This window comes from Haliotis cracherodii, unplaced genomic scaffold, assembly GCF_022045235.1.
Source record: "Haliotis cracherodii isolate W230 unplaced genomic scaffold, xgHalCrac1.p SCAF_7, whole genome shotgun sequence".
Taxonomy (NCBI): Eukaryota; Metazoa; Mollusca; class Gastropoda; order Lepetellida; family Haliotidae; genus Haliotis; species Haliotis cracherodii.
Window position 1 is genome coordinate 23,900,799 of NW_027266330.1, and position 14,640 is coordinate 23,915,438.

General features: G+C 40.7%; 1 protein-coding gene across 1 annotated transcript in view; it reads right to left on the reverse strand.

The window, feature by feature from the left end:
* Positions 1 to 1,780: 1,780 nt before the first annotated feature.
* Positions 1,781 to 14,640, reverse strand: part of LOC139448754 (zinc finger protein 11-like) — a 32,584-nt gene continuing 19,724 nt past the window's right edge. Inside the window, exons 10-15 of the mRNA XM_071230291.1 lie at positions 12,844 to 13,092; positions 7,360 to 7,545; positions 5,470 to 5,523; positions 3,729 to 3,974; positions 2,351 to 2,411; positions 1,781 to 1,931 (exon numbers count right to left, since the gene is read on the reverse strand). Coding sequence (XP_071086392.1) covers positions 1,781 to 1,931; positions 2,351 to 2,411; positions 3,729 to 3,974; positions 5,470 to 5,523; positions 7,360 to 7,545; positions 12,844 to 13,092 — 947 coding nt within the window. The remainder of the gene's footprint in view (positions 1,932 to 2,350; positions 2,412 to 3,728; positions 3,975 to 5,469; positions 5,524 to 7,359; positions 7,546 to 12,843; positions 13,093 to 14,640) is intronic.

Sequence of the window (14,640 nt, forward strand, 5' to 3'; positions counted from 1 at the left end):
GCTTTCATCATTGTATCCAATTCCCAACACAACACTTATCATAAAAGGTTAATTTACCCTCTTAAATGTAAATTACTCTTCAATCTCATACATGTAATTGCAATCATTAATACAGATGCCAACATGAACTCCCTACATGAGTGAGTGAGTATGGTTTTACGCTGCTTTTAGCAATATTCCAGCAATAACACGGCGGGGGACACCAGAAATGGGCTTCACACATTGTACCCATGTCGGGAATCGAACCAGGGTCTTCGGCGTGACGAGCGAACGCTTTAACCACTAGGCTACCCGACCGCCATGAGCTTACTTTATACCTTTGTTGTCAGCCATTCTGAGCAAACATTGCAACAATGTCATTATATATTTGTAGCCATGTTTATTTAATCCTAGTAGTGTGACCTTGGCTATACAAGCTTCGGTCCACATTGAGTCAAGTTTGGTTGGTTGCTTTGTTGGTTGGTTGGTTGTTTAACGCCACACTCAGCAATATTCCAGCTATATGACAGTGGTCGGTATATAATCGAGTCTGGACCAGACCATCCAGTGATTGACATCATGAGCATTGATCCACACAATTGGGATCGATGACATGCATCAACCAAGTCAGTGAGTCTGACCACCCGATCATGAAGTGCTGATCTGGCACATTCTTGTTATTGAACAAAGATGTTTTAAATAAGATGAAAGTAAATCTCTGTACTCATATATATTGCTATGTTGCTTTTGTCTCGCCAAACATTGAGCTATGCAACATATTACATTATAATCATGATATGCATAAACATCACTTATTGTGATACTTTCCTCAGAAAATAAGAGTATGGGTAAGATAAATTAAAACCTACTCAGAACTACAGATTATCTGTCCCTAAAGAAATAATGTTGAAAGTCCCAGACCGTGACTATGCTTGTCGTAAAAGGCAACTAACGGGATCGGGTGGTCAGGCTCAGTGACTTGGTTGATGCATGTCATCGATCCCAATTGCGTGGATCAATGCTCATGATATTAATCACTGGATTGTCTGGTCCAGACTCGATTATTTACAGACCACCGTCATATAGCTGGAATATTGCTGAGTGCAGCGTTAAACAACAAACCAACCAACCAACCAACCAACCTCTGGTTTGATCAAAACCTCTGGACAAAGGCACCTGGGCCCACTTGCACAAAGCCATCTTAGCACTACAACTGTTGTAAGCCTATGTTAAAGTATGGGAGTTACGATCATCTTAGCGCTAAGATCGCTTTGTGCAAGTGGGCCCAGGTCTGGAAGATGAACTGCAAGTTACACCACTGGTCCCATCTACAATGTTGCTTCTCTTGGACACATGTGCCCATTAGGTTGACATTCACCTTTCTATTGCAATCAAAAGTCGAACTATATTTTCCAAGCACAGTTGACCTGACCGGTGCGGAACCTTCTCATCTCTGGAATGACACGTGTGTCTGTACATGATGTCACTCACCTTTCAGTTACAATTATAATAATTATGAGTCCACTTGTATGGCGCCAAACTTCATAACAGCTCGTGTGCTCATGGCGCTTACATTATTACCCCAGTCAATGGATCAGTGAGCACTCGATTTTCATTCTCAGCTCCCTGGGGAGTATACAACCCAAGCTACCTGTGAGGTGCTAGAAGGTTACCAGCCATCTCATCCTACCGGGTACCCATTCACTGCTGGGTGAACAGAAGCACATTTCGAACAAAGTCACTTGCCTAAGGAGACACCACATGTGGTACATGTGCTCCAGTGTGGGGCAGGACCGAAGTCCTAGAAACTCTCAAGAGTCAAGCTGCTGAACGTGGTTACCCATCCAGCTACGGTACTCTCAGAGACCAACGTTGCTAACTTCACCTGATTAGTGATCTGTGCGCTGTGCACAGGACCAGGTTCCATCACAATCTTGTTCTGCTTTATTCTCCTGACACAGTGGACCTGATAGGTGCTGAGCCGTCTCACATTTCTGCTTTGACACATGTGCCTGTGCATGACGTACGGATGTCATTCAGCTTTCAGTTACCATCACACAGTCTTGACCTGCTGCATTGTCTTCACACAGATGACCTAACGGAAGCTACATACACACTACAGCATTTCTGATGTCTCAGCAGAGCTTGAGGAAACGTGTACACTTTCCCACAGACACACACATATGTGACCTTATCGTGAATGGCTTCCTTGTGTTGCTTCCTGGAATGAGCACGCTTAAATACTTTGCCACATTCATTGCATGGGAAAACTGCTTTATCTGACTGAGAGTGACTGTCTCCAAATCTATACAACAATGGATTGAAGCTTAAGTTTAATGCTGAAGACTGTTCAAGTATTCTGCTTAAGTACAGTCCCGCCTTGTCAGGACCTTCAACAGAGTTGTGACCATGACCTTCAGGTTTTCCTTTACCTGAAAGCAACAAAAGGTCAAGGTCAAGATTGTTGTGTTCCTGTTTATGTGTTTTGCTCAATTTATGCGAAATAGTTGAACAGCCTTCAAAGCAAGGGTGGATACGATGTATGCAATGAGCACCAAGAACATTACTTTTCAACAAACTCAAAGGACGCTTTTTTGGGCACAACTGACAAAGCCTGTTGATATTTATCATGCACTGGTCAAAACATTAAGGCATATGGTCCTGAGATTCATTTCATAGTAAATATGGTTGGTAGGGTAGCCTTTTGGTAGTCATGCAGACATCATGGTTTGCCTTCCCAATCGATGACTGCAATCATCAGCAGCATAAACGCTCATGGTATACAAGACCTTTTTAAGACCTTTCAAGACTTTTTAAGACCTTTTTAAGACCATTTAAGACTTTTTCCAGGCAGGACTGCCAAAATGAGTGCCTTACTAAAGAAACTAGAACATGCATGAGTGCACACGCACTGACGAGGATAGAATGTACTCTTCGGGCTGGGTTTTTGACCTATACTAAAAAAAACTACAACCAGTGTAAGGTTCTTTTCTTTTATTTGATCATTCTAAAAAGCTAATACAAAACAGAAGCCTGCTGTATATAATGATGCAAATCAATGAACATATCCTTCCTGTTACAGAAAAAAGTTGCCACAATTTTGCATAGCCAAGACCAGCCACTGCAATCTCATATTATTAAGAATACCTTGACTAAATGTGACAAGTACTAAGAGTTATTTCACAATTCATTCAGAGCTTATTTGATATCTTCTTAAACAGACATCTGGAAAAGTCAACAACACATGCATCTCTTTGGATATTCACAATATCCAGTCTTCTTGTAGAAATTCATTAAGTTGTAAAACGGGACAACAAGAGTCCAGTCAACTGGCAATCCTGGCAAGTTTGCCTAATGTCATTCAACACCCACTTTGGCTGTCTGTTAACACACATCTTATGATGTATATGAGTCTAACAGTTATTGATAACCTGACACAGGGATGCAACACAGGGATGCAAGACACGGAGTTGTCTCAGTATAACACCAATCATTATGTGAGGACCTTCACTGGAACTGGGCACCACACCATGGAGCAATGGCTCCGAAGACATGAATGACATGTCCTCCCACGAAGACATCTCAATTGCTTAACTTCCTTAAGGTCCAGGAAGTCAGTCATTTCATTTCAACTCCCAACCTGCGTCACAACCATCAAGAACTCTCCTTTAACACTTTACTTGCTGATGGGCAAATCTTTTCATGATGACGTAGGGAACACTGATATTTGTACACCTTCCCACACGCACAGGCATATGTCACGTTCTCATGCTTGGCCTTCATGTGTCTGGATCTACAATAGGCATCACTGAAGATCTTGCCGCAAAGCTCACATCGATAAATGGCTGGCTTATCGGAACTGTCTGTTTCATTTACGTTCTCAGCCGCAAAGTATTTAGCCAGGCCATAATCTACATGTCCTGCGCGTCGGAATAAGCTGCCACCTCTGGAGTGTAGATGCTTCCTCCCAGGCCAAGTGACGAACTGTTCTAGGTCTGAAAAGCAACAAAATGTCGAGATGACAAAGACTGTAGCTACACCATAACTATACCTCTCCCACAGACAGCTACAACATGAATTAATGGCATGAAGAAATACCTTTAACCAAAATCATGCTTCGCCCAACCATGGGAGTTTGTGACCCAGAGGGTTGAAAATATTTACAGACAGTAAAATTCTGGAAACAAAGATTTTATTAAGAAAAGTCTATACATGCGTCAGAATTAGAAAAATGTGTGCATGAAAGTAATTGTTGCATATCTATGTACAGTAAAACATGTTTATAGCGCACTCCAGGGGACTGCTGAAATTTGTTTGTTACACGAGTAGTTTATTTCCCCTGAAAACTTGTACGCCAATGGGGATTCCCTCGCTTTTCATAAATAAGAGGACATATCAATCACACTGCCAGTGAGTGAGTTAGTTGGGTTTACCACCGCTTTTTACATTATTCCAGTTATATCATGGCATGTCAGCTTAATGTGGGAGAAAAGCCTGAAGTGATGCAGGTCTCAGACGTTTACCACTTCGGTGAAACCCACGAGCACTAGCAGGGTGCTGACAAACCTAGTAATTGGGGCAAACATAATTGGGGCGAACCAGGATTTGAACCCACAATCATATTTTTCTGGCGTGTCCAAGGGACGCAACTTTGGCAATTGAAACAATAAATATTCCAGGAAAAGAAGTCTCTATGGAGTAAACAATCAGTTTGATATAGGTGATAAACTGTTCACAGAATTTGTTACTCATGTTATTTCATATGAAAATATATAGTGAAAAAGTACTTTTGAAACAGCCTGTTGAAACCATACAATGTTGTGTTTATTAAAAACATATGAATCTAGTCTTTGAAGGGATATTTACATTATTGGAACTTGTACCAATTTGTCAGCATAATGGATTTTAAATTGTTCTATATTTGATCCAATAAAACATGCTTATATTAAGTACTAAACGAATAAGAGAAAGGATAAAAGGAGAATGTAGAATTGTCCTGAATCCACTAAAGACCATTTATCTCAAGTTAATCCCTGATTGAGTGAGTATGGTCTTACGCCACTTTTTTAGCAATATTCCAGCAATATCACAGCAGTGGGGGACCAGAAATGGGCTTCACAAAATGTACCCATTGTGGGAATAGAACCTAGGTCTTCGGCGTGACAAGTGAACGCTTTAATCACTAGGCTACCAGACCAACCCTCTGATTGGCTTAATGTACAAACCGACCCCAGCCATATAACCTTGATGTTAAGTGATATAGAGAATCTCACCCGAGTGTCTTTTGATATGAAATATATCAACACGAGTGGATAAAAGTGGCTAAACTCTGAGGCTTGCCAAAGCCGATTACAAGATGTCAGAATGCTTTCTTAATGTATGAAGAGAAAAAGAAACAGGTCTGGTTGTTAAAATGAAATGGATGTGTTGAATATGGACTTGGCAAGCCTTTTCCCTGCTATTCACAGTACCAAATCCTATTTGACTGACTGTTTGAAAGCCTGTGCAAAACGAGCAGGCCCTTCATCATGATTTCCAGGCCCCCTGAACAAAAACATACCAGCATACACCGCAAACATTACTTCCAGATCTTGACCATAGCCAACCACAAAATATTTGAGTTTTTGTAACCTTGTAACCTTGCAACCTTGTAACCTTGAACCTCGACCTTCTCATGGCATTAGCAAACAAATTCACCTGGGAGGAACTCCATTTTTAACGATCAATGTCAATGATCTTAAGAGAAAGCATATCACATGCACACTTTTCACAATTACCCCAAAGGTGACATTGACCTTAGACAGAGGTGCTTAAAACGGTTCATAGGCAAATACATTTTGGCAGCCAACTCATGAAGATCCGGGTTATAATAGCTCCTCAGCAACCCATGCTTGCTGTACGAGGCAACTAATGGGATTGGGTGTCAGGCTGGATGACTTGGTTGATGCATGTCATCATATCCCAATTGTGTGGATCGATGCTCATGATATCAGTCATTGGATTGTCTAGTCCAGGCTTGATTATTTACAGACCGCCATCATACAGTTCGAATATTGCTGTATGGCGTTAAACAAGAAATACGAAACAGTTTGGCAGCCATCTTGATGAAATCGTTGAATTGCCACCATGTTCCTATACATGTGCCTGAATTCTCATTTTGTTCAATCTCAATCCAAACTCAAGACAAACTACAGTGGTAACAAACTCCTCATCTCAAAAACACCCTTTCCTTGTGTTTGTGATCGTCCCTTTTCAAATAATAAACAGACAAATCATTTTGATTCAGAATTTAGTTTTGTGAAGAAAAACAACAAACAATCAAGTAGGTTGATACAACACATTTTCTTAAGTGCTTCTCCAACATATTTTTGAACTAAAAGAGAATTGTAAGACCTCATGTCAATCAAAATATGATTTTTTCCTGTTTTACGTCCTTTATCTTCGGCCAAATATAGCACGTTCAACAACAAATAAAGTGGTCCTCTGTCACAATGAGTGAGTGAGTATGGTTTTACGCCGCTTTTAGCAATATTTCAGCAATATCATGGCGGGGGACACCAGAAATGGGCTTCACACATTGTACCAATGTCGGGAATCGAACCCAGGTCTTCGGCATGACAAGCTAACGCTTTAATCACTAGGCTACCCAACCATACAAGCATACTGACAAGTGTAGGTCTTCTTATCAACCCAGCAAAGTCCTGTTATGAACGTTCAGCCAAGTTCCACCAACTGCAAGTTCGATGTCGTCTAAGAAGTGAACAGGGATACATACTGACAAGAGTAGGTCTTCTTGTCTTTTGGTTTGGTTTGTTGTTTTACGCCGCACTCAGCAATATTCCAGCTATATGACGGCGATCAGTAAATAATCGAGTCTGGACCAGACAATCCAGTGATTAATATCATGAGCATCAATCCACACAATTGGGATCGATGACATGCCTCAACCAAGTCAGCGAGTCTGACAACCCGATCCTGTTAGTCGCCTCTTGCAACAAGCATTGTCGCTTTTTACAGCAAGCATCTTCTTGTCAACCCAGCAAAGTCCGGTTATGAATGTTCAATCAATTTCCACAAACTACATGTCCGATGGTGCCTAAGAAGTGAACAGCGGTACATATATTCCCGACCACACTTGCAAGTGTAGGTCTTCTTGTCAACCCAGCAAAGTCCGGTTATGAATGTTCAATCGAATTCCACAAACTACATGTCCGATGGTGCCTAAGAAGTGAACGGCGGTACATATATTCCCGACCACACTTGCAAGTGTAGGTCTTCTTGTCAACCCAGCAAAGTCCGGTTATGAATGTTCAATCGAATTCCACAAACTACATGTTCGATGGTGCCTAAGAAGTGAACAGCGGTACATATATTCCCGACCACACTGGCAAGTGTAGGTCTTCTTGTCATGGTTGGCTTCCTTGTGCCTCTTCCTCCAGTGGGGAGCAGTGAAGACCTTGCCACACTCTTCACATGGATACCCCACTGACTTGTCCTGAGAAGAACCCTCTGGACAATCCATACCCTGTACGGGCAAATCTGAGCCGGACCTCCCTGACCTCGGATCTGTTACATCATAAAGATGATTCAAATCCATGGTTTCAAATGCTAGTGCTTCAGACTTTATGACTTCAGGCCTATCAATACCCTCAGTGTTCTGCGAGCCCAATATCCCTGTATTAATACATTTTCTCTGCCTGCTGACATGATTACTGGCAATTTGAGGATAGTCTATATTCAAGGTGATACCAAGTGGTGACCTCTTAACTTCAGTGCTTTTGGCCATACTGTAACCTGCAAGGAACAGAAGGTGGAATCAAAATAATTTTAACTGAAAAGTGTTTAGAATTAGAATTACAAAATTTGGAACAGCATCAATAGAAGGACAAAGCTGAGCACATGAGCACTTCAGGAGCATGATGAAAACCAGGCCATGACAACAAACAGTCATTCTTACACACGATTAATCAAAAGCATTTACCTTCAAGTCTAAGAGTGAGTGAGTGGAATGGGTTTATGCCGCTTTTAGCATTATTCCAGCAATATCGCGGCGGGGGACACCAGAAATGGGCTTCACACAATGTACCCATGATGGGAATTGAACCCGGGTCTTAGGCATGACGAGCGAACGCTTTAACCATTAGGCTTCCCGACTGCCCCTCAAGCCTGAGGAGCACCAGAAACAAGACAAGAAAGTTCACACAAGCTTCAGAGTAAAATTGTCATCACTAAGGGCTACCAAGAAGCTTCCAGGCCTGAGGGAGTGAGTATGGTTTTACGCTGCTTTTAGCAATATTCCAGCAATATCACGGTGGGGGACACCAGAAATGGGCTTCGATCCCAGGTCTTTGGCGTGACGAGCAAACACTTTAACCACCAGGCTACCTGATCCAGGCCTAGAGATTCATGTGACAAGGACTTACCCTCTTGCACAAAACACTTCAGAGTAACAAATGCAAATACAGTAAGCTACGTTTATAGCGAACATGCTTACAAAGAACTGACGGGTATAACAAACGTATTGTTTGGTCCTGACCATTTGTTGGATATATCTACAATTTACACATGCTAATAACAAACTACGGTAATAATGAACTACAATTAGTGGTCCTTTGAGTTTGTTATAACCGTAGTTTACTAAAAATAAGTGCAACAAAACCCTTTCCATATTGAAGAGAAAAAAGTAGAGTCTATTTCTGTGAATAAAATATTGTCAGCTTCTTGCTTATCCATAGAACTGTGAAGATCTGAGGTAGAATAGGTCTTCATCTATCCATGCTTACTGTAAAAGGCGACTATGCTTGTCATAAGCGGCAACTAACAGGATCAGGTGGTCAGACTCGCTGACTTGGTTGATGCATGTCATCGGATCCCTATTGTGTGGATCGATGCTCATGATATGAATCACTGGATTGTCTGGTCCAGACTCGATTTTGTTTGCAGACTGCCATCATATAGCTGGAATATTGCTGAGTGCGGCAAACAAACAAACAAAACAAAACTTATCCATCAACTCAAGGATTGGTACGAGTGTAGTAACATAGGTCAATATTCCATTATTGCATAAATCTGATTGATTCAGTCCTGGCACTTACTACAAGACTTCTAAACACAAACTTTACTCATTTTTAAGTCTTGTTCTGCCACACAGGTCAATATAATCTTTGAGGTGAGTCACTCTTGTAGTTTTTCACAGATGACTAGTTTTCATTTATAGAATGTTGAACTTACAACCTATGGCAGACAGTTTATTCTGTCTGAAATGAAATTATGATATCCACACCGGGGTAAGAAAATTTGATACAGGATATAGGTTTCAAAATATTAGTTCTTCACGATGTCTTTTATGTTGTACTGACGGGCTAACACTTAGTCACTGAAATGAAAATATTTAAAGATTTTATTTTTTAAATTTTCTTTTGATATATAATAGAAAGGATCCCATGTTTTTCATTTCTCAGAAACTGAGTGAGTGAGTGAGTATGGTTTTACGCCACTTTTAGCAATGGGCTTCACACATTGCACCCAAGTTGGGAATCGAACTCGGGTCTTGGGTGTGAATTTTCAGAAACTGAAAACTGAACTATAGACTAGTGCTATAAGCCTGTTTGGGACATATTGGATATTTCGTTTTGGGTCTGTATGAAAGAGTACATTATTCTCAATGAATTAATTACCACTGTCAATAAACTGTCTTTACTGCTGTTCTAATGCTGTGGATCTCCAGGCTTTACATATCTTTGTATGTCTCTGCAGAGAACACTGGAAAGAAAAGCTCTTCCCACAAACACAGGAGTAAGTCACTCGGTCATGCAGGGCTATTTTGTGTCTCTTCCTTGAGCCTTCCGTGGCAAATACTTTATCACACTGTGAGCATGGCCACATAGTCCTCCCAAGATGCCCAGGAGGCATAGAGTTATCTGCCCAGGAACTATACTTATCAAAGGGAGATAATGCGCCAGATGGGTCAGAGTTGCCATCTTGTTGTTCAACTGGCCAGACATGGGGTTTATGGTCAGAAAGTTGCAGTCTGAATTGTCTGTTTCCTGAAAATAAATTGGAAGGAAACTATAAGAGAATTTTGAATTGCAAAAAAATTGACCACTATAAATAATATCTCTAAAAATGTACAGGGCCCACATGCACAAAGTGATCTTAGCATTAAGATGATCGTAACTCCCATACTTTAACATAGGCTTACAATAGTCTTAGCACTAAGATGATCGTAACTCCCATACTTTAACATAGGCTTACAATAGTCCTAGCACTAAGATGATCGTAACTCCCATACTTTAACATAAGCTTACAATAGTCTTTGCACTAAGATCGCTTTGAGCAAGTGGCCCCAGAACTCCTCCATCACTAAAAATTAGTAGAACAGTTGCTGCAGATGCTGCTGAAGTAAAAACAAACTACAAAGTTATTTATTTTCCAAATTTATTTGTGAATCATAACTGAATAAAACAATAAGAGAAATTACCCAACAGCAGCCATGATTCCAGAAAAAACATAACTTGCGACAACTTACACAAATCAAAACGCAAATCTTGTCAAACGTAATAGTTTAACCCTCATTACGCCTTATCACATGTTTCAGCCATTTTTCAGCAAAACATGTAAGGAAACAAACTCTGTCTCCCTTGATAAATGAATCTCTGAGAATAATCTACACAGACTGCAAGGCACTTAGATGTAAAAGATCTCGACAGAGATTTACTCCATGTACAAAAATAATATGACTCAAAGCTGTAACCCAAGAACCTCTGGGTGTTCATATGGGATTACCATCCTATTCAATAAAACGTGCTCACTTAACTGCAAGTATCACTGATCCGATTAATACTGATTCATAATGAATGGTTGTCAAATGTTTACAAACTGAAAAAAGAAAACCTGTTGTGAATGTTTTACTGATTTCAGGTGTCTGTTAGTTTTACTGACAATTGGTAATCGACAAACCAGGGTTTTATTACTTGGTGAAACACAAGGATGGGATTGGTCTTCCTGGTTTGTCGGGGCGGTCGGGTAGCCTAGTGGTTAAAGCGTTCGCTCGTCACGTCGAAAACCCGGGTTTGATTCCCGACATTGGTACAATGTGTGAAGCCCATTTCTGGTGTCGACCGCCGTGATATTGCTGGAATATTGTTAAAAGCGGCATAAAACCACACTCACTCACTTCCTGGTTTGTCCAGGTAATATCATATCTCCATTCCATGATGTACACACCCACCTCCAAGTGCCACGAAAGCTTCACTGCGGCAATGACGTCACCATCTCCATCTCCCGTATCACTAGCACACCACTGAATTTCTGTCACTCATGACATTGAACTCAATAACCAGTCAAGATGACCCTTGTTAAAAAGAGTTCGGTGTGGATCTACATTCAAAGTCTCAATACCTTGATGTATTTCAAATACAGGATTTTACTATGAATCAGAACTAACTTCTAGCTCGATGTTCTAGATGTTTACTTGAGTACTCAGACGAGTGAGTGAGTGAGTGAGTGAGTGAGTGAGTGAGTGAGTGAGTGAGTGAGTGAGTGAGTGAGTTTGATTTGATGTCGCTTTTAGCAATATTCCAGCAATGTCACAGCGGGGGACACCAGAAATGGGCTTCACACATTGGACCCATGTCAGGAATCGAACCCTGGGTCTTCGGTGTGACGAGTGAAGGCTTTTACAACTAGGCTACCCGACCGCCCCGTACTCAGACGAAGCGATAGAAGTGCTACCAGGTGATTCACATTGGGTCAATACATGAGTCGAGTACTTGTGCTATTGTTACTTCCCTTGTCGGAGTGCCTGTAACCAATAGCTATCAATACTTTGATTGTAAGACAATATTTCGTGTCATTCAAACTGGACTCAAAGCCAAGCTTCACTGACGAATGGGTCCAGTGTATTTATGACAAGGAAATGGTATTCATTGTATTCATTAGGTACTTTAGTAAATATGTCTTAAACACCGACTATTTCAAGAATGTGACATGATAAAGAAAATGAAATTTTTGTATCGTGAACTTCATATATTAGGACATTGCTATATAAGTATGAAAATCTTGAACATGACTTCATGCCCAATTTCACCTCACTTCATATATTAGAATAAAAATTGTTTTTCTTACCAGAGGCTCACAAAACACAATTCTTATTCCCAGCTGATTTTACAATGCAGCAACATACTTGGCTAATTCTCTAAGGGTCACTGGCGATTATTTCAGTAAGTTACTATGCAAATGTTGATGAAAGGTTTATTTACTCTCACTGGAAAGATATATATAGTCAGATCGTAAAACAGACTTTCAACAGAGATTCCATATGATTATGGCAAGCGTCTTGTTGATGATATTACTATATATATGCAATCGAAGTATTCTCACTGTGAGCTGTTTAACATGCATCAAGTAGAAAATAAATGATCATAACATGTAAGCTGAATTGAAACGTACTGCTTCCACAAGTGTGGGAGCAAACCATGGGACAGGTGTTTATTTCTGTCCCAAAGTCCCAAATTAGTGAGATGGAGATAGGTTTGCTGTCTGTGAACAGTATTTTCGTTACATCACGTCTTTCATCACGAGGATATTATGTTTACAGATGTCTACCACTCCGCTAAACTGAAGCATGGATACACTGCACCCAACCAAGGAGTGGTCAGATTAGACCCTCAAACCAACAGATCCTGGTGGTCCCAAGGGACACAACTCCACAACACCTTGGACGACTAGGCCACATGTGCCCCCCACAGCACTAGTTGTGTTGAACAGTGTCCCCAAATAGTTTTAAAGGCTCTGCTTGCTGAGCTATTTGACAGAGGTGTCTGTGTTGGCGGAAGCCCCGGCGATATTTGTACATTTTCCCACATGGACACAGGTAGGTTACTTTGTCATGGATGGCCTCCCGATGGGCCTTCTTGGTGCCAGGATCAGTGAAACTCTTGCCACACTCCTCACACACATACAGACTCCGGGGAGGGTCACCTGGCCATAACAAGTGACTAATTCCTGTCCTAACACCTTCTGCAGGGTCATATGCTGCTGATGGCCTACCATCCTTCTCTTCTGGTATTTGCAAGGCAAGTTCAGCAAAATTTAGTTTTGACCCACCATAATCTGAAAATAATAAAATAAGATAGCATTTTTTCGACAATTATGACTCTTGTCCTGAATAATATTTTAATTATGCTGATGTATATGCTGCAAGTTTTAGAATGAGTGAGTTACCTTAGCAACATATTCTTTACTTATTTGGCCTTGACAATTTTACAGATGTTGGATACAAATGACCGAGTGAGTCACCTTGGATATTTTTCTTTTCTTTTTTTTTCCGGGGGGGGGGGCTTAACAATTTCATAAATGTTAGCGATATATGACTGATGCAAAGATGTGTTAAATGACAAACGGTTTAAGGGAATATTTTCTAATTATTTCAAATGTAAAATTGAAGAGAGACTGCTTGGATCCTTGATTTTTTAATCCATCCCTGGACACACATTTCCTAATTATTATCTCCCAGTTAAAGATTTTTCCCAGAGTTGATTCCAGTCACAAAGGAAAAGAGATCTGTTTGACTTACCTTTTCCTTAAGTTTTGTGATACACACCCTCCAAGATTACCCTTAATTGCCAAAATGTTTACATCCGATTCAAAGTAATTGTCAGAAAGAAAACCCACAAATTTCATGGTACCAATGCACAAATGTTATCAAACTTAGCACAACAAAAGTTGTGGAGCAGCACAACACACCATGGAAAGTGTCTGAACTGGCCCAATCTTTCTCGTAGTTCATCTCATCATACCTCTCATTCAGGGTAAAATATATAAAAGAAAACGCTATTATTATTGACTTGAACTGTAGAATCCTTGAAAGTTGATTTTGTTACAAAGGCTGCACGGAGCAAAGCATAGTTTGAAAGGGTCAGCCTTTTGATATTTTCTCAACGACTCTTATTTAAAAAGTTATAACGGTACTAGCTGCTTCCTGGCGCCAGCAATGGAGTTTCCTGACCGGTCAGACCAGATATGCTTCACTTTCTAAGCTTCGGTAATATTTACTCCCACTGTTAGCATGAACTGTTTTATGTTCCAAAATTTCACTTGGAGCCAGAGTTGAGGTGAAATGGGTTTTAACATCGTGCAAAGCAGAGTAACAAGTGTCTTTTGGTATGACACGGCCAGATATCGAACCCCTGACCTTCCGCTCTCCAAGCAGCCACTTGGCCACGGATATTGTCCCTTGATCCATGCATCTAATCTACAGATTACAGATATCAGCACCAAAGTTCGTCCTTTGATGCATGCATCAAATCTACAGATTACAGATATCAGCACCAAAGTTCGTCCTTTGATGCATGCATCAAATCTACAGATTACAGATATCAGCACCAAAGTTCGTCCTTTGATGCATGCATCAAATCTACAGATTACAGATATCAGCACCAAAGTTTGTCCTTTGATGCATGCATCAAATCTACAGATTACAGATATCAGCACCAAGGAAATGCATGGTTGAAGTAATTTTCTTTTTGACACAAAAATCACATTGCCTATGAGCCATCAAACATCATAACTCACGGCATATCAGTGCTACTCATGTGATAGTTGTGAGCTCAACAGACACGTTTTCTTGTGAGTTCTCAGGCCAGTCCTGTACTTATATTC